Source organism: Anopheles arabiensis, chromosome 2 (genome assembly GCF_016920715.1).
Source record: "Anopheles arabiensis isolate DONGOLA chromosome 2, AaraD3, whole genome shotgun sequence".
Classification (NCBI taxonomy): Eukaryota; Metazoa; Arthropoda; class Insecta; order Diptera; family Culicidae; genus Anopheles; species Anopheles arabiensis.
Genome location: NC_053517.1, coordinates 38,462,446 through 38,478,647, shown reverse-complemented (window position 1 = coordinate 38,478,647; position 16,202 = coordinate 38,462,446). Strand labels below are relative to the sequence as shown.

The 16,202-nt window shown below is 45.1% G+C and overlaps 8 protein-coding genes across 8 annotated transcripts; 3 read left to right on the top strand and 5 right to left on the bottom strand.

The window, feature by feature from the left end:
- The first annotated feature begins 450 nt into the window (after nucleotides 1–450).
- Nucleotides 451–1,562, top strand: LOC120897313 (protein goliath-like). Its single transcript, XM_040302087.1, has 2 exons — nucleotides 451–767; nucleotides 850–1,562. Exons 1-2 carry the CDS (start codon nucleotides 583–585, stop codon nucleotides 989–991), a joined length of 327 nt encoding a protein of 108 aa, XP_040158021.1. The 5' UTR covers nucleotides 451–582; the 3' UTR covers nucleotides 992–1,562.
- A 231-nt stretch (nucleotides 1,563–1,793) lies between these two features.
- On the bottom strand, nucleotides 1,794–2,730 carry LOC120897312. Its single transcript, XM_040302086.1, has 3 exons — nucleotides 2,469–2,730; nucleotides 2,319–2,354; nucleotides 1,794–2,235 (listed from the first exon to the last, which is right to left on the bottom strand). Exons 1-3 carry the CDS (start codon nucleotides 2,549–2,551, stop codon nucleotides 2,028–2,030), a joined length of 327 nt encoding a protein of 108 aa, XP_040158020.1. The 5' UTR covers nucleotides 2,552–2,730; the 3' UTR covers nucleotides 1,794–2,027.
- A 608-nt stretch (nucleotides 2,731–3,338) lies between these two features.
- LOC120897308 (60S ribosomal protein L3) lies at nucleotides 3,339–7,102 on the bottom strand. The gene is made up of 6 exons (XM_040302080.1): nucleotides 6,998–7,102; nucleotides 6,404–6,596; nucleotides 5,979–6,147; nucleotides 4,987–5,122; nucleotides 4,234–4,623; nucleotides 3,339–3,974 (listed from the first exon to the last, which is right to left on the bottom strand). Exons 1-6 carry the CDS (start codon nucleotides 6,998–7,000, stop codon nucleotides 3,612–3,614), a joined length of 1,254 nt encoding a protein of 417 aa, XP_040158014.1. The 5' UTR covers nucleotides 7,001–7,102; the 3' UTR covers nucleotides 3,339–3,611.
- A 439-nt stretch (nucleotides 7,103–7,541) lies between these two features.
- On the top strand, nucleotides 7,542–10,008 carry LOC120897307 (multiple inositol polyphosphate phosphatase 1). Its single transcript, XM_040302079.1, has 4 exons — nucleotides 7,542–7,867; nucleotides 7,935–8,892; nucleotides 8,953–9,718; nucleotides 9,809–10,008. The coding sequence occupies exons 1-3, from the start codon at nucleotides 7,666–7,668 to the stop codon at nucleotides 9,146–9,148; spliced, it is 1,356 nt and encodes a 451-aa protein (XP_040158013.1). The 5' UTR covers nucleotides 7,542–7,665; the 3' UTR covers nucleotides 9,149–9,718; nucleotides 9,809–10,008.
- A 41-nt stretch (nucleotides 10,009–10,049) lies between these two features.
- Nucleotides 10,050–11,148, bottom strand: LOC120897311 (transmembrane emp24 domain-containing protein eca). The gene is made up of 4 exons (XM_040302085.1): nucleotides 10,901–11,148; nucleotides 10,680–10,811; nucleotides 10,373–10,608; nucleotides 10,050–10,267 (listed from the first exon to the last, which is right to left on the bottom strand). Exons 1-4 carry the CDS (start codon nucleotides 11,034–11,036, stop codon nucleotides 10,118–10,120), a joined length of 654 nt encoding a protein of 217 aa, XP_040158019.1. The 5' UTR covers nucleotides 11,037–11,148; the 3' UTR covers nucleotides 10,050–10,117.
- Nucleotides 11,149–11,307: 159 nt separating this feature from the next.
- Nucleotides 11,308–12,561, top strand: LOC120897310 (DDRGK domain-containing protein 1). Its single transcript, XM_040302084.1, has 3 exons — nucleotides 11,308–11,542; nucleotides 11,612–12,102; nucleotides 12,189–12,561. The coding sequence occupies exons 1-3, from the start codon at nucleotides 11,449–11,451 to the stop codon at nucleotides 12,456–12,458; spliced, it is 855 nt and encodes a 284-aa protein (XP_040158018.1). The 5' UTR covers nucleotides 11,308–11,448; the 3' UTR covers nucleotides 12,459–12,561.
- Nucleotides 12,498–13,898, bottom strand: LOC120897309 (SET and MYND domain-containing protein 5). The gene is made up of 2 exons (XM_040302081.1): nucleotides 13,402–13,898; nucleotides 12,498–13,328 (listed from the first exon to the last, which is right to left on the bottom strand). Exons 1-2 carry the CDS (start codon nucleotides 13,812–13,814, stop codon nucleotides 12,566–12,568), a joined length of 1,176 nt encoding a protein of 391 aa, XP_040158015.1. The 5' UTR covers nucleotides 13,815–13,898; the 3' UTR covers nucleotides 12,498–12,565.
- Nucleotides 13,899–13,973: 75 nt separating this feature from the next.
- Nucleotides 13,974–15,663, bottom strand: LOC120896784 (chitobiosyldiphosphodolichol beta-mannosyltransferase). Its single transcript, XM_040301214.1, has 3 exons — nucleotides 15,038–15,663; nucleotides 14,403–14,963; nucleotides 13,974–14,325 (listed from the first exon to the last, which is right to left on the bottom strand). Exons 1-3 carry the CDS (start codon nucleotides 15,583–15,585, stop codon nucleotides 14,112–14,114), a joined length of 1,323 nt encoding a protein of 440 aa, XP_040157148.1. The 5' UTR covers nucleotides 15,586–15,663; the 3' UTR covers nucleotides 13,974–14,111.
- Nucleotides 15,664–16,202: the final 539 nt, after the last annotated feature.

Below are 16,202 nucleotides of genomic sequence, written 5' to 3'. Positions count from 1 at the left end.
GGCATAATGTCGATGGCACACAAGATACAATCCCTATGTAATGGATGATGCGAATGCGAATACTAAACATTACGAAATAAGTTTTCTCCCCCCCATAATGAATGAAAACGGAACGTAAAACTTAGGTAATGTGAGTGCGTGACTGAGAAAGCGGATTAATGGAAATGAAAATAAAAAATTTATAAAAAAAAACTGTTCTTGTACCTTTTATTTAATCATTTAAACAATTCATTAGTTTACGTTTACGATCATGTCCATTATTTTAATGTTTTATGTGATCATTGTACCCGTCGTCTGTAACTGATTTCTTCAACGGTCTCTATCAAATTCAAATCGCTTGTCAATCTCTACAGCTACCATTATAAACGTTTACATTTTGGTCTGTTTTTCTGTCAAATATACAGACAGAGAGAGGCTATCTTCCTTCTCGCTTCCTCCTCTGGCTGGCGGATGTATTTCGCATCTTCCGATTGATTTGTGTTGTTGATGTTACGAAAGTAGTGAAGGGATTTTGGTCAAAACAAAATATTTACTCTCTTCACTGCCCGCCCGCATAAAGCTGACGAGTTCGCACTACCGATCATGGTGCTCCCACAGATCTTAACATTTGCGACGTCGTTAAGCATCGTAGCGCTTGCCGCAATTGGTTTGATCTACTATTTCGAGAATCATACGGAACAACGTCGAGCGCACACCAGTAGACCAGGCAATAATGGTGCGGGACAACGTTCGGATTTTACGGGCAGATATAATCCTCAGGATGAAGAGTAAGCTGATAAGACTGTGGAGGAATATTGTTGTTGCTGCAATTACTCATGCAATCACTTCGTCGTCCTTCTACTTTGACAGCATCTACTGCACCATTTGTCTGGAGGAAATAAGGCCCACTAGCCGATGGACGCTCCCTTGCCGACACTCGTTTCATCTGGATTGTCTCGACAAGTGGATGGTCAATAAGCAGGAATGTCCCAACTGTCGAAAGCAAATCTAACCTAAACCGGTCGTCGATTTTTCTCATCCCTCCTGGATGGAGGTCCTAGGGTAGCGTGCTATACACACTATTGCTGATTAGGCTAATTGGTAGAATAATAGTTGTACATGTTTTTAGAAGAATGTTTGAGTCGAATATCAGAATAATGCCTTATGAATGGAGACGGAAGGACAATCCATTTCTTTCTAATTTTCGTTGACGGCAGCGCCCGTTTGATATGTTTAGCTTTAGATGGATACTGTTCTTAACGAGATAGCAATACTACCAGTCAATTCCCATACAATACTAATCCTTTGCTAATTCGATTCAAAGCAATCTATCGGTATGAACCATACTTGCTATTGACGTTCCGGAACAGAAATCGTTTGGGCGAAAACCTTACAAACATAAAAGTGATACAGCATGGTTACATTTCCGAACAAAAGAGCAATTCTCTTGATCTTGAATGTAATAGCGAGAGTTATACTTGTTTTTCGAAAGCTTCTGTAAGTAATACATCAATAAAAAATATTAGATCAGGAAGAGGAAAACAGACCCCGTCTCAGGCCCTCTTGGTCTCTATGTATGTTAAGTTTAAGAATATTTCTTTTTTTTTTCTTCATTTACGCACGTTCCGCCTGCATTGTGAAGAATCGCACCCCTAGGAAACATAGTTAAAATGATGCAAATTAACAAGGAAAAAACCAATCAGTCCGTCATTGAATGCAGATCGATCCAGCTTTTACAATCAATGCGCACTAAGATCTCACTGATGGGGAAGTTGTGTCCCATTAATGATGAAAACAGTAGACCATGTAAATAATTAAGTAATAACAACGTTTCTTAACGAATCTCCTTTAATAAAATTGTCAACATTCACAACCAATGGTAAAATTCTGTTCATCGAAAGTCATAAGGGTTTACAACTAAACAAAATCTCCATGACGTATAGTCCATTATCACATCTAATATCATACAGGAAATCCGATAAGCGAGTAAATTACGTAAGCAGCTGCAGTACAATTGTCGTGAAAGTGGATTTTGGTTATAATCTCTTTCAGCTATTACCCGGCCTGTCCGCTGAAGGTGCTTGCAGTGAAGCCATGTGTTCACAGGTGAAGCAACTTTGGGAAGCAAACAGGCTCAAACATTTTGCATGATAGCAATGGCCACAATCGAACCTTCTCCAAGTAGTTTCATCTCCCATCTGTGGTATTTCGCATACCTCACACAGTGGATCATCACTATCAACGCCATTACCCGTTCTGCAACAGCAAAGCAATAGAAAAGACGCAATTAGGACGCTGGTGCTAAGTGCGGTAGGATCAATCAAACAAATGCTACTTACCGCCGTCTTGGTGCATCACGTACTGCTCGATGCTTACTTTTAGTAGTAGTATGCACAACAACAACAACAACAAGAACAAAAGTAAAAGGATGTTATTTTCTCAAAAACGTGAAGATTTTTTAAGTGGCGCTCATTTTTATGTTTACTTACGGGTTGCGCTGTGAGTTTAGCTGCACAAAAGCGACAATAAGTCCAACTAAAGCAAAAGCTGTTCCGATAATTTGACCCCACATCGGTAAAGGATTGTTATCGCATGCAACTACAAATTGTTCTCTACTAGCTGTGTTCGCCTTTCCGCGTATCGTAGCCGCTGAAGTGCTTTATGGAAGCATTTGACTTGGAAGATTAAGGAGAAGAAATTTGAATGGGTCAAAGTCTGTTGATATTTCTGCTTGGACTGTTTATTTTCTTTCGTACTTGTCAAGCAGTTTGTGCGTGTGTGTTAGTATTGTCAAGCAAATGCACTGTGTTTAGTTCCACAAATTCATTCCTTTCAGCGAAGTGCACCGGCCACGCACAATGGGTGCGTAAATATGAAACCGGACCTTTCCAATTGAATTCTGGTGTCGTATGCGAAGTCGTAGTGGGGAACGTGAATTTACTCTTTCGAGTTTCAATGTGGTTTCGATTCGTTCAGTGCGTTAATAATTGATATTAGTTTTCATTGAATCGATGCACGAGTAGAGCGGATCGAACATTTCATTATATTAACTATAGCTGGGTTTTGTTTCGCATTGGAGCGACCAATGCGCACGATTGGAGCAGAGAAAAATGACGATTTTATCAATTGAGCTTAGAGGAAGACAATGCCCACGTCCTTTCCTTGAAACAAATCATATCACTTTTCGCTCGTAGTGTTTTTTTTTGCAATTTTTATTATAATTTAATCGGATTATGATAGTATTTACACGATTCAAACGATACCAATGGAAACCCTTCGTACGATTGAATATGATCGAAGAAGCAAAAGCGAAAACGAAATGAACTTCGTATTTTTAACATCTTAAAACAAAACACAGCTTTCGTATTGTTACAGTTGCTACCTCTTTGGTAGAACCTCATTATATTTCACCGAGTTCACGAAAAAACATTCCAAAGCCCAGAGGCACAACACCACGTGCTGGACACGTGTTGGCGTTTTTCAGCACAGGCCGCGGAATGAAGAGCTGCTAGGATCTAATCGGGAACAACGAAGCCCGCGGTAGCAGCGGTGTCCGTGCTTTAGACTATTTTTTCCTGATTACACCCGATGCATTGATGATGATGACGACGATGACGATGCGGCACGAAGGCTTATGCCGATGGCTTGGCAGCGGCAGCAGCGGCGGCGGCGGCAGCCTGAGCCTTCTCCTCGCGGATGCGATCCTTCTTGAGCACGCCGTAGTAGGCGCGCTTGTCAGCCGGCGTCTGGAAGCGACCATGACCCATCTTCGACGAGGTGTCGATGAACTTGAGCTTGATCTGCTCGAGGGCAGAGCGCTTGGTGTGCACCAGCAGCGATTTGCGCAGCGTGATTACGCGACGCTTGGCACCGATGCAGCAACCCTTGATCATGAGGAAATCCTGGTTGATCTCTCCGTAGAACGGGAAACCACCCATCGGCGTGATCGACTTGTCGGTCAGATCGTACTCGGTGGCAGCGCTGTTCTTGATGACCTGTGTTTGAGAGACATAACAACGATTCCAGTTAGATCAAAACCAATCACTCTTAACAAAGTTATTTCATTCGATGCAGAAAGCTTGCTACGCCTGAATATCATCAGTCCTATCATTTGGTATACACAGTGTGTTCATGTACTATATTAGTTTGATGTCGGCAATAGGGTAAGTTATCATCATTTACGACATTTAGGCTTTGTTTGGCGATTCACAAATAAAGGGGAGGACAAAAATAAGTGCTCTCGTTTCTCCTTACCTTGCCATCCTTGGTGTGGATACCGGCACCCAGGCGGTAGATCTTCTTGTTCAGCTCCGTACGATGATGGTAACCCTTCTGACCGGCACGGGCGACGGTGAAGGCAACGCGAGACGGATGCCACGCACCGATACAGGCCACCTTGCGCAGACCCTTGTGCGTCTTGCGCGGCAGCTTCTTCGTGTGCCAACGGCTGGTCACACCCTTGAAACCCTTACCCTTGGTAACGGCAACGCAGTCGATCATCTCGTCCTGCGAGAACACCTGCGACACCGGAATCGGCTTCTCGAGATGCTCCTTCACCCAGTTAACCTTGTCGGCGATGGAACCACCGTTCAGCTGGATCTCGATGATGTGGGCTTTCTTCTGACCCTGCTTGATCAGACGAATCTGTGGAGAGAGGAGAAACAAAATGTGATTGCAATAAATGCCAAAAAATGGACAGATAAGGATAGGATAGGGAAGGAAATGTGAACAGTATGGTTTATCTCCGTGATCATCGCCCAACGGGACGAAGGTACGACGAAGGTTAAGGAATATACCGTTCATCGCCACACTTACGAAAAATAAGGACTTTTCCGAAGGGGCAATTTAATCTGCGACATCGAGGAACAGCCCTGGATTGAACTACCATTGCCGGCCCCCGAACGGTAGGATTCAGGCAAGCTGATTCCTCCCGTGAGGTAATTTCCTGTCGCTTTTGTTTGTGGAAAATGTCTTGCAATGAACAGTTTCATAAAAGGAAGCTCTTACCTGCGAGTGTGCGATGACACGGATGAACTTGCAGTAGCGGACCATCTTCTTGAAGGTGTCCTCAATCGACTTCTTGCCCAGATCGTCGGTCCACTTCTTCGAAGCCTTGGTGAAGGCCTTCTTCTTGCTCGCGTGCCTTCAAGAAACAAGAACATCCACATAACGACACGCTTGTCTGGGGGAGGAGTGCCAGCAATCCAATGCGACTCTCGCATGGTGTACTGACGCACAGTTCACGCATCGCTCCATTACATTTGCCCGCTTCGAAGCACAACCTGGGCACCGCGCAACCTTTCTATCAACCTTTCATTACGGGTTTGCCAAGAACCGTGAGCCGTGGGAAGCCTTTCTTTTCGATTCGCCGTTGGCATGAAAGAGAAGAAAAGGGAACCGGCCTCATCGTGCTAGGCAGTGATAGATGATCGCTCTGGACAGCGCGCTTTCGTTGCTCTTCCATACGATATCCACCATCACCACCGCCAGCAGAGCGGAAGACGACATGTTCCCTCGGCATGGTCGCCAAATAGTTCAACCGAAAAGGCACTTCCGGGGGAATGTCCCCTTCCGGCCTCAGAGTGTCACATACTTGGCTCAGATGACCAACCGATGATAGAACCCTCTTGCAGTGATCGAAGGGCTTTACGATTTGGTGATTAATTAATTGCAAGGCACTACACATTTATTCCGTATCAGAAGAGGTACACAAATAAATGTGTTCTGAATAACGCATACGAGCAGCAAGCAACACGCTTTGGCTGACACGCTGATCAGCAGGAAGGCAGCATATGTCAGATTCTTCGTACATGAATATTCAGACAGTTTGCCACTAGGGCGAATTCACATCATAAGAGCGTGCAAGACAAAGCGTACCTTCATTTGTCGCTGATGATCGCATGAGTTATTCCAGTATGCAACCTCCAAAAGATCGTAACATGGATTTGGCGATCGTTTCGCAGGCGCGTTCCAACAACTACGAGCAGTTTTACACTTACCAGTTCTTGTAGAAGCGACGACGGCACTCCTCAGACAGATGCTGGGCCCAGACGTTGCACAGAGCACGCGGTCCGAACGGCGTTTCGATGTAGCCGACGGCACCAACAACCACCAGTGGCGGAGTTTCGAGAATCGTGACCGCTTCCACGACCTCCTTCTTGTTAATTTCTGTAAAATGGAATTAAACCAAAGAACGGATGTTATTCTCCCATGTTCGCGTACAGTCCACGTGGTAAAATGCAAATGTAAACCATCGCTGGAGAATGTGTTCATCAGACAGCCCTAGTTCTAACTGGTTTGTCTCTCAAAGTTGTTTCAGAGAATTTAACCGTATGATAAAGATAATCATCATATTAAAACACATTCAAGGGCGGGCCTGCATGTTGGTGGTGGGGAAAAAAACAGTAGTGCTTATCGAACTTACTTGAACCTGGACGGTCGGCTTCACGCACGATGTGCGTCATGCCAGCCTTGTACGCCAGGAACGCGGTCAAATGCACCGGCTTGGAAGCATCATCCTTGGGGAACGCCTTCACGCGACCCTGGTGGCGCGAAGCACGCTTCTTCGGGTAGAAAGCCATGGAACCATGGCGAGGTGCTGAAAACTTACGATGAGACTGAAAGCAGAAGAATAACGAGAGTGAGGTTAGGATCACCGCATTGATATACTCTCCGCTCTCCTCCACAAAGAGGCTATTTCACACTGTATGTTAAGGCATGTAAAATCAAACGTTACAAGACAATCAATCAAGCTTTGGGTCTCGTTGTGCGATCGCATTATTAGATTGAAACTAACAATAAACTATCATGTGTAATTAGAAATGCCACATGGATTTTCAATAGTCACTAAAGTGAGGTTAAGTTTCACAAGCTTATTGAAACTTTCTATCAGAAGCATTGTAATATTTATTAATAATTGCTATCACTCGATCAGTTAAGCGAAACTTGTTCGCGGCTTTTAGTAGAAACTAATATCTACCAAATTCAACACATTTCACAACAAGTTACACCAACTTACCATCTTGAGACACAAACACTGCCTCCTTCCTCGACGAAGAGCAAATCGGAAAAGAAATGTGACCGGATTCGGTTGTCCGTCCAAGCCTGTGTAAAATTCTATGGAAACAAGGTATGATCGTGTACAATTTTCTGACACGTGCTTTTGACAGATACAAATCAAATTTGCTTAGAAATGTCAAATACAAATGTCACAATTTGCCAACATGAAAACAGCACCAATCATGGAAATTAAAAATTATCCAACAAAATCGTGGTATCAATATTCGGTTGACTCTTAACCTAACTGAAGTTCACAATATCTCCTTTTTCATAACATTTTTGTTGTAAAATTTGTGAGAGATGGATAAAAACGTTAAAGTTAATAATACAGTTTCCATTTTAACTTCATTAAGAAATAATTAGCTTTCGTAAGAGATCAAAAGAATCAAACAAAACTTAAATTACAAAGACAAATCTTTTTAATTCGATCATATCTTTCAAAATTCGGCTTTTGCTTTCGTTACTTCGTTCTGTCAAACGAAAATGGAAGGAACCGCCCAACGTTGAATTTACGTTGAACAGTAAACAATTGTTTATTTATTTATTCCTTCTACAGCATGTAGAACTACGTCTTGAGCACATTGCAAAAGCTGTATCCGGGACAATTTTTACGTTCATTTAAGCACTATGCTACTTCGCACTGGACCCAATATTGTTTTACTTCTTGCGCTACTTGTAAGCTTCTCCTCCATCCTGCTGTCGTCCTCCGTCGGTGCTGAAAGATGGTGTGCAAATAATCCCAAAGATACCATATTCCGCCGGCTTGGTACCAAAACTCCGTACCGCCACGTACAGAACAAGGATGTACGCAGCATAGCCACCGTGAACGGTAGGGGGAAAAATCTCGCACTGCAGAGAAGATTGCAAACATTTAAACTTCCATTCTCACTTCACAGGCTGCACCGTCATCAAGATATGGGGCCTGTTTCGCCACGGTACGCGAAACCCATCGAAAAGTATCATCGATCACATGCGCACCACACTTCCGGAACTGCAGCGGGACATACTGGAACATGGCCATATATGCCGGGATCAGCTAGAGCTGTTCGAACGCTGGCAGCCCCGGGTTACAGTCGAAAACGCTAAGCTACTCGTGCGCGAAGGAGGCGACGAACTGTTCCAGCTAGGACAAAGGATACGTAAACGGTTCGGGACGCACATTCCGGAACGGTATGATGAACATGATTTCCGGTTCAAGTTCACCAAAACCGAACGTGCAGAGTATAGTGCTCGGAATTTTAGCCACGGTCTTTTCGGCCGTGACGAACCGATCCAATATCCGGAGGCACTACATCGCGACCCGGTGCTACGGTTTTATAAGGGTTGCGAGAAATGGAAGAAGCAGGTGAAGCAAAATCCATACTCGTACCGCGAGATGGACCGTTTCGGTAGCTCCAAGCAAATGAGAAGCGTGATTGAGAAACTGTCGAAACGAATCGGAACGTTCGTCAGCCCGGAAGAGGTACACGCCATTTATCAGACGTGTGCGTTTGAAACGGCCTGGAGCGATCGGGACATCTCACCGTGGTGTTTGCTGTTCGATAAGGACAGCATTTCCACGATGGAATACAACGAAGATCTAAAGTACTACTGGATCGATGGATATGGTTATGATTTAACGCATCGGCAGGCATGTTCCGCTTTTGCCGATCTGTTCACCAATTTCAACGACGAGAATGGACCTCGTTTCACGTTCTACTTTACACATTCGGGTACGCTTCTGAAATCGATCGCCTTTTTGAATCTATACAAAGACAACGAACCGCTGAGGGGGGAAAGCATGCGCCACAAGCGAAAGTGGCGCGTCAGCCACATCGATGCGTTCGGAACCAATCTTTACTTTGTGCTGTATGGGTAAGTGTTGATAGGTTTTGATTTAAGAGGCTTTTGCTAATATAGTCTGGCACTTTCCAGTTGCCCTGATGGAACACAATCGATCGCATTATACCACCAAGAGAGGCTTACCAATATACCAGGCTGCCCGGAAGATGTACCGCTTTGCAGTTACGAGCATTTTAAACAAATGTACGCCGACCGTATTGAACAGTGTGATTTGAGTGCGATGTGTTACGAGCCGCATGTGCCTAGCAGTGAAAAGGACGAATTATGAAACTATGTTTAAATAGTGGATTTTATTTATTTTATGCGCTATTGTGCTTACTTTAAATACAAAATGACGCTTTTGTCTGTAGCTTGCGAAGCACGCAATTTTAAATCGAATAAATACAGCACACCAGCGATGTTGTGGAAACAAAACAATACCCAACGAACCGTTTTAATATATCAGCAATTATTTTATCTGATCGTTTGTGGATCAAATGCTTTCTCTCCCTCCTTTCCTTCAGGTTTCTGAGTTGTTGACAAAATCGGTTATATCTTATCTTATCGAAGCGATGCGTAGTAAAGCCAACAATACGTTCTCCGCTGTTCCACAGCAGTAAGTGTACAGCGTGCGCAAGCTAGCAAGCGATGCGCCATAAGGCTGAAAAATGAACTTCTCAGACGTTGTGTTGGAAACTCCGTTGATCGTGGAAAAGTCCAAATTCACAACGACGGCCATTCTTTACCTGCAGCGACAGAACAGCCAAGAAGTGTACTGTGATTTTGTCCCCGCCGCCGACGAACCCTTTCGTCCCAACTATGACCGGATTAAGCTGAAGCGTTTATCTGTGTTGAATTTGTAATGCAGCGAACAGCGGATTCGTGCGAAGCTAGGAGAGTATGTAATGCGTCTATTTTTCCCCTCTTTCCGTTCCCATATCCCAACTAGATCGATGTGCGTTATCTGCCGCTGCGACATTAAGTACAACAATCAGCGAAGAGCCCTGAAATGTGACCATGCATTCCATGCAAAGTGCATCAAGCAGTGGACATCCTTCCAGAACATTTGTCCGATTTGCAGGATTGAGTTGTAATGAACCACGAGCTAAAACCCCCGATTTCGCAATAAACTTTTCGATTTGTTAGTTACACGATTGAGTGATATTCTGCTAGAAGGGACACGATCATACTTCAATGTTGTTTTAATTTATTTTCACAAAAAGATTGTGACATACCTTGTCGTACGATATTCGTTCGTTTAAACTAGTTTCTTTGCTTCGAAGAAGCTCTTGAGATGCCTCATCTGCCACACGCCCATTATCAGCAGCACTACGGTTTGAGCAACCGACCACCACAAGACACGCTGGTTGGTACTGTCGCTGGTTTGTCGGAAGCGTTCTTCACGGTACTGTTCCGGGGAAGAAAGGAAATAGTAAAAGGAACGGCATCCATCCCAAAAGCGGGCATTATTTGGCTGCACTAATCAACATTCTAGCAACTAGGTTCTACTTACTCTCTGGTAGTTCTGCTCCTTTGTGATTTGGTCCACCTGGTCGAGGAGTTGACGAATGCGCAGCTGCAATTCGGTTAGCTTTTCCTTCTGTGCCACATTAGCGTAATCGATCGTGTGCTCTCCGACCTGAATATCGAGGTGCACTCGGAGCTGCGATCCACTGAACCAGGCGGTGCTGTTCGAGTACATACACAGCACGTGTTCTCCCGGTATATGGGAGGTGAACGAAATACGTCCTGCAAAACGAGTTCATACGTGAGTAAGGAAGCTTACGCAAAGCCTGCACACACACTGTCCTTTCACTTGCCTTCGGAGCTGTAAACACGGGAAAGGATCGTCTTGTCATCCGGATCCTTGATTTCGACGTGCATTCCAATTCCGGGCGATGATGGCATGAATCCACCGGACCGTGGATCATACAGTTCCACCTTGTAGTTAGCTAAAATAAAGAGAACAAACAGCATTATCGGCCCATGAACATGTTGCTACGCTTGTGAAGATTCACCCTTCCCGATTTGTTTGCCTTACCTACTACGGTGGTTTCATCCGGTATTTCTTCGATGAAACATTTGCGTTCGGTTTCACCGATGTGAAAGTACAGTCCATTCGAGAGAGGAACAATGAGCAGCGTGGCTAACACCACAAATAACGCAGGGTTAAACATTTTAACCACGATAGAAACCAGCAATGTAGAATACCAATTTTACCAACAAAAAAAATCGAGAAACGAAGCAATTTTCTGCCGACACGTCAATAGAAAACGCAGCCTTTTGACACCAAGCAAGAGAAACGTCACCGTGTTGCCAAGATGTGTACGATAGCGGTGGAGGCAAGGCATCAACATAAAATTCACCTCAAAACGTACCTAACCGTTCTTTGAACGAAAGTTACCGAAAAAAGTATTGTTGTGGAATTATTATAAATTCAATTGCACAATCTTCTTGCTCCTACAAATGCATCCTAGGAATCAAAATTGGAACAACAAATAGAAAGCCAAGGTTTATATACGAAACAAAACGTCAACACATCCCTGCAGCAGAGGAAGAAACACACATAAACAACAGTGGTGCTCGGAAATGGATTTAATCCTGCTCGCTGGAATTGCAACTGCACTACTCGTAGTGCTAATAACTCTTTTATTATTTAACAAAAGCAAAGCAAAGAATGAAGGTAAGTAAGGCAATAAAAAAACTGTATTGTAACGTTGCTTCATATCGCCCTGCCACTTTCTCTCTACAGTCCCTCCTGCAGCAGCTCCTGCTCAGGCCGAGGAGAATGTTCCACGTCGCGCCCAGGTGGTACGCAATCAAAGGAATCGGGCCAGAGTCGCTCAAATAGCGGAACCCGTGGAGGAGTCAGAGGAGGAAGACACCATACCGCAAGCGCAGCATGATTATGCGGGCGAAAAGATCGGAGCCAAAAAGCGAGCCAAACTGGAAGCGAAGGCACAAAAGAAGACTGAGCGCGAACATGAGCTGCGCTTACGCGAGGAGCAGAAAAAGCGCGACGCACTGCTAGAGGAAGAGCGCCGTAAGCAGGCAGAAAAGGAGGACCAGGAGGAAAAGAACCGCGAGGAAGCGGAACGACTGGCCCGGGAGGAGAAGGAGCGCAAGGAGCACGAGGAATATCTCATGCTAAAGCAAGCGTTCAGCGTGGAGGAGGAAGGCTTCGAGGAGGAGGACGCAGATGAGCAGCAAAACACTTTGCTTGAGTTTATCAAATATATCCAGGTAAGAATAGTTCGGGTTCGGGAGAGAGTATGCATTTTGTTCACACATCGGTTCACATTCCGCCACTTTCCCCTCTTCGCCCACAGGATAACAAGGTCGTAGTTTTGGAAGATTTGGCAGTGCAGTTCAAACTGAAGGTACAGGCCGTTATCGATCGAATCGGAGAGCTGCAGAAAGAAGAACGCATTACCGGCGTAATTGATGATCGAGGAAAATTCATCTACATCTCGGAAGAGGAGCTAAAATCGGTGGCCAAATTCATCAGACAGCGGGGCCGTATATCCATCACGGAGTTGGCTGAAAACAGTAACCAGCTGATCCACTTGGCCCCGGTGGTGGCTTCCGAAAGTGCTTAGCGATACGCGTAACGAGTTATAGAATAATTAAGCTGTTCGTTTGCTTGGAAGATGCAAATATATTGTTGCATTTGAGGTACCATTTCAGGACACCGCTTAACGATTCCTTAGGCTGATTCTTCCATATCATCGTCGTCCTCGTCCTCTTCCTCCTCGGACGTTTCGTCAGGATCGTTAATTTGGCTTTCACACTTTTCGCACTGGCAGATGAAAAGGTAGTAATCTTTTAACGTTTTCTGCCGCGAATGGCGCGACCTCTGCAGGTTGCACTCGTCCAGGTAGGAGATGCAAATTTCTTCACCAGGCTGTATATCCCTCGTAGCCCTCAACGCTAGCATGTGGTTCGACTTGGGAAACACAGTCTCCGCGTTCGGTGCACAGCTGTGGTTGATTTTGCTCTGTCTAGCGTACAAGGCCGAGCCTTCGTTGTTCAGAAACGAACCGACGACATCGTCCATCTTGGCGTACAAATCATCGATCAGCTGATCCACCGCCTGTCGTTCCTGGTCGCTCATTTCGCATGCCGTGGCGTTCTTCACCCAGTCCCCGAATGAGCTCGTACCTATACCCTGGCCGTTCGTTCCTACCAGCGCGACAAGACTCTTGAATCCTTCCGGGGTTAGCCAGCTAAGACGCTCGTCCGATTCGACCTGGAACGCCTTGCAGAACAGCTCGTACAGTTGCTCAATCTGCTGGGTAAACTTTTCGCCAAGCATTTTGTGGAATATGAGCAAATCTTCGTTCACCGATTTGTGCACAAAATCTTGTAGTTCCGCTTGAAGCGCCTGTGGATCTGCCGCCTGCCGAAACATTCCCACAATCTTCACGAACAGCATAATCCCGCAAGTCTCCGGTGGATAATGCATTTTCCTGCGGGGGGCAAGAGAGCGAACAATTTAATCAGCATTTACATTTCCTTGCAGTAACACCATCTCGGACTTACTTCCAGAACTCCACCAAAGCATTCACCGGATGCTGCTCGTTGTGCGCCTCGGAACCTAAACAAACCGCTGTATGATATCGATTCGCCGCTTCCTGCAGACAATCGGCGCTGCAATACAGGGCGCCACATCGTTCGCACTTGGTGTGGTTGGCCAGGTTCGCCTCCACCGGGCAGCACTCCGTCCGCGGCAACATAATGCACGGATCGTTCGCCAACCGTTGCGCATTTCGTTCGGCTGTTTCCAACGGGCGGAGACAGTACTCGCACGCCAAGTACCCGTAGGCGGCATTCCACGAGTATTGGCAAGAAACGAGCGGCTGCTCCTCGAATATGGTTCCACCCTCCGGGATGAGCTCGGCGGCATACAGTCCGCGACCCTTTTCAGCGGTCGATTTTAGGATCACTTTTTCCATATTTTACATCAGCTGCAAAAACTAACGTGCACGACGTGCTGTTTCACGCGGTCGCCTCCATCTGACATTCGAACAGTGTGGCCAAACATAACAGCATGCCATGACATTGTTGCCAACGCATGCAGTCGGTTTCTTTTGAAAGAGGAATAATAATAACCGTTTCGTTTGAGCGATTTGCGTTTGGAAAAAAGGTATTTTATTAAATCAGTCCTTTTCTTACTGCCTACAAACGTTGTTAATTACTTACTACTTACAAAACCACAATAAGCAACAAGAACAATCCTTACCTTACTAAGCCTATTTTTTAAACACTGGCAATGCGACATTTCTCCAATTCTCGGTCCATCTGAGCGTTTGAAACTGCTTCAGATGCTTCTGTATATCCTGCTTCATGTTCGCCAAGGCAATGTTACTGGGGAAGTCGTAGAACCAACGGCCAATTTGCTCAGACAACTCCTGATGGTGCTGAAATACGAAGCCATTCTCACCGTGCTTCACAAGTTCGTTGATACTGTCGAAACAAGAGAAAACATGTCGTTTGTGAAAAATACATCCCTTTCCATTACACATTGCGCGTTTTGCACGTACCAATCGAAATGGATGGCACAAACGGGCAGTCCACAGCCAAACATGTCCACGACCTTCATCGGCAAGTCCAGTCCACTAGAGCTGTAGTGCAGGCATACGCCCAAATCGCTGCTCGCCAACAGTTTTGGATAGTCTTCATTCCCCAGCCAAGGCATTTCCAGCTTCACCATCTTCCACGATTTTGAGTCTACAATTTTGCGGTACTTTTCCTTAAGCGGCCCCTTGCCCGTAATAATGCACACCAGATTCGGGTAGTGCGCCGGCATTGCTAATGCTTCTCGCTCATACTGATCCAACGCGCTGAGCAAAATACTGAAATCTTCATCCGGTGTCCAGCTGGTGCTGGAAACCAGCAGGCCAGGTCTTGAGTCACGAAGCTTGATCTCGCCATTACGGTGCTTGGTGGTGAACGCCGTACACTCTACAATATCTTCACCCGCTGCGTCTTGTGCGGTGCGGAAGGCGCTGACACTTTCTCCAAGGCGCAAAAACAGGTTATGCTTGTCCTGAATCGAGATGCTCTGGAATTGCTGTGGTGGTCGGTCGTACAGTACGGTTGCTCTGAGGGAGAGATAATTACAAGACGTGTTTGACGGTTTTTCTTACATAAAGTCACCTTTGTGGGTATGGATTACCTAACATTCCAACGCGTGTAAAGATCATCTTTCATCGCTTTAGTGACGCAAAACCCGTCGGCTGCCCTTGCGCCAAAGAATGATTCCACCTTTTTCGCAACTCGTACGATCAGTGAGTCTGGCGCCTCGAGTTCCAAAATCGAATACGTGTAGTTATGCCAATCAATAATCAGCTTCGAGCGGGCAAACAAGCAATAGAGGTATGCCACAATGATCGCCGGAATGGCCGGAGGATTTTGGCAAAGAATAAACTTCGGCTTCCGTATGCTGATTAGAGTAATGAGCAAACCTAACGCTTGCCATATCGTTTTAAAGATGTACTTCAGAATGTTCGGCAATTCCAGCTCCGGGAACGGGTTCAGCTCGTGTATTCGCACATTGGGACTGGCTCTGATTTCTTCCAACGGTGGCGATTGTACGTATCCGATGAAGTCCACCGAGAAATCGTTCTCAGACAGGCTCTTCACATGGTACTGCATGCGGGGGCTGCGTCCAATGTCGCCCAGGACGATAACACATGCATTTTGCACCTTACTCTTATCGGTCATCCTTTCGCTTATCGATGCACTTGCAAATTCATCCAAACATTGCCAACTAGAACGTGGCGCAACAAGCTGTTGTGTGTTTTGGTTGTCATACTCCTGTCAAATTCTGCAGCTGCTTGTATTGCAGTTCTCTTGGCTTTACAGTAACATTCGTGCCAACACTTGCACGCCTTAATAAATGATAACGTTAAAATATGATAATAAAGCAAATTTATTTACGAAACATATGTTACACTGTTTTACAAGGCACCTTTTTGCGAGTAACACAAGCGGAACTTCATATAAAAAATGTTGTGGTAAAATTTTATTTTTTTAATGAAGTTTTGCTAGCGACTTTAGCAAGAAACCGCCATGTGGACACAGTGTTAAACAATCCTTAAAAGATTTATTTGGTTGTAACTGAACGCAACTCGTCATGATTCTCCAGTAAGTCTACTAGACCCACACATTTATAAATTGATATGAAATTTTTGTGCTTTGATCAAATAAATTGACTACAATACAACAAATTAATTTGCTCTCGGAAAGCTATGACGAGTTTATTAAGATCATATGGCTTCTATAGGATCAATGAGTTATTGTGCCGCCGTATTAATTAAAGTCCGTTTGTTAAATTTATG

Excerpts from the sequence above, each read along its gene's own strand:
- LOC120897313 (XM_040302087.1), top strand. The coding sequence starts at position 583 with ATGGTGCTCCCACAGATCTTAACATTTGCGACGTCGTTAAGCATCGTA. Across the intron at positions 768-849 it reads TATAATCCTCAGGATGAAGA|CATCTACTGCACCATTTGTC; the intron begins GTAAGCTGATAA and ends CTACTTTGACAG.
- LOC120897312 (XM_040302086.1), bottom strand. The coding sequence starts at position 2,551 with ATGTGGGGTCAAATTATCGGAACAGCTTTTGCTTTAGTTGGACTTATT. Across the intron at positions 2,355-2,468 it reads CTAAACTCACAGCGCAACCC|TAAGCATCGAGCAGTACGTG; the intron begins GTAAGTAAACAT and ends TACTACTAAAAG. Across the intron at positions 2,236-2,318 it reads CGTGATGCACCAAGACGGCG|AACGGGTAATGGCGTTGATA; the intron begins GTAAGTAGCATT and ends TTGCTGTTGCAG.
- LOC120897308 (XM_040302080.1), bottom strand. Across the intron at positions 6,148-6,403 it reads AGCCGACCGTCCAGGTTCAA|AAATTAACAAGAAGGAGGTC; the intron begins GTAAGTTCGATA and ends TCCATTTTACAG. Across the intron at positions 4,624-4,986 it reads GTGTCATCGCACACTCGCAG|ATTCGTCTGATCAAGCAGGG; the intron begins GTAAGAGCTTCC and ends CTCTCTCCACAG.
- LOC120897307 (XM_040302079.1), top strand. The coding sequence starts at position 7,666 with ATGCTACTTCGCACTGGACCCAATATTGTTTTACTTCTTGCGCTACTT. Across the intron at positions 7,868-7,934 it reads CAGCATAGCCACCGTGAACG|GCTGCACCGTCATCAAGATA; the intron begins GTAGGGGGAAAA and ends CTCACTTCACAG. Across the intron at positions 8,893-8,952 it reads CTTTACTTTGTGCTGTATGG|TTGCCCTGATGGAACACAAT; the intron begins GTAAGTGTTGAT and ends GGCACTTTCCAG.
- LOC120897311 (XM_040302085.1), bottom strand. The coding sequence starts at position 11,036 with ATGTTTAACCCTGCGTTATTTGTGGTGTTAGCCACGCTGCTCATTGTT. Across the intron at positions 10,812-10,900 it reads GGATGAAACCACCGTAGTAG|CTAACTACAAGGTGGAACTG; the intron begins GTAAGGCAAACA and ends TCTTTATTTTAG. Across the intron at positions 10,268-10,372 it reads AGGAGCAGAACTACCAGAGA|TACCGTGAAGAACGCTTCCG; the intron begins GTAAGTAGAACC and ends TCCCCGGAACAG.
- LOC120897310 (XM_040302084.1), top strand. The coding sequence starts at position 11,449 with ATGGATTTAATCCTGCTCGCTGGAATTGCAACTGCACTACTCGTAGTG. Across the intron at positions 11,543-11,611 it reads AAGCAAAGCAAAGAATGAAG|TCCCTCCTGCAGCAGCTCCT; the intron begins GTAAGTAAGGCA and ends TTCTCTCTACAG. Across the intron at positions 12,103-12,188 it reads AGTTTATCAAATATATCCAG|GATAACAAGGTCGTAGTTTT; the intron begins GTAAGAATAGTT and ends CTTCGCCCACAG.
- LOC120897309 (XM_040302081.1), bottom strand. The coding sequence starts at position 13,814 with ATGGAAAAAGTGATCCTAAAATCGACCGCTGAAAAGGGTCGCGGACTG. Across the intron at positions 13,329-13,401 it reads GCTTTGGTGGAGTTCTGGAA|GAAAATGCATTATCCACCGG; the intron begins GTAAGTCCGAGA and ends TGCCCCCCGCAG.
- LOC120896784 (XM_040301214.1), bottom strand. The coding sequence starts at position 15,585 with ATGACCGATAAGAGTAAGGTGCAAAATGCATGTGTTATCGTCCTGGGC. Across the intron at positions 14,964-15,037 it reads TACACGCGTTGGAATGTTAG|AGCAACCGTACTGTACGACC; the intron begins GTAATCCATACC and ends TCTCTCCCTCAG. Across the intron at positions 14,326-14,402 it reads TGTGCCATCCATTTCGATTG|TATCAACGAACTTGTGAAGC; the intron begins GTACGTGCAAAA and ends TTGTTTCGACAG.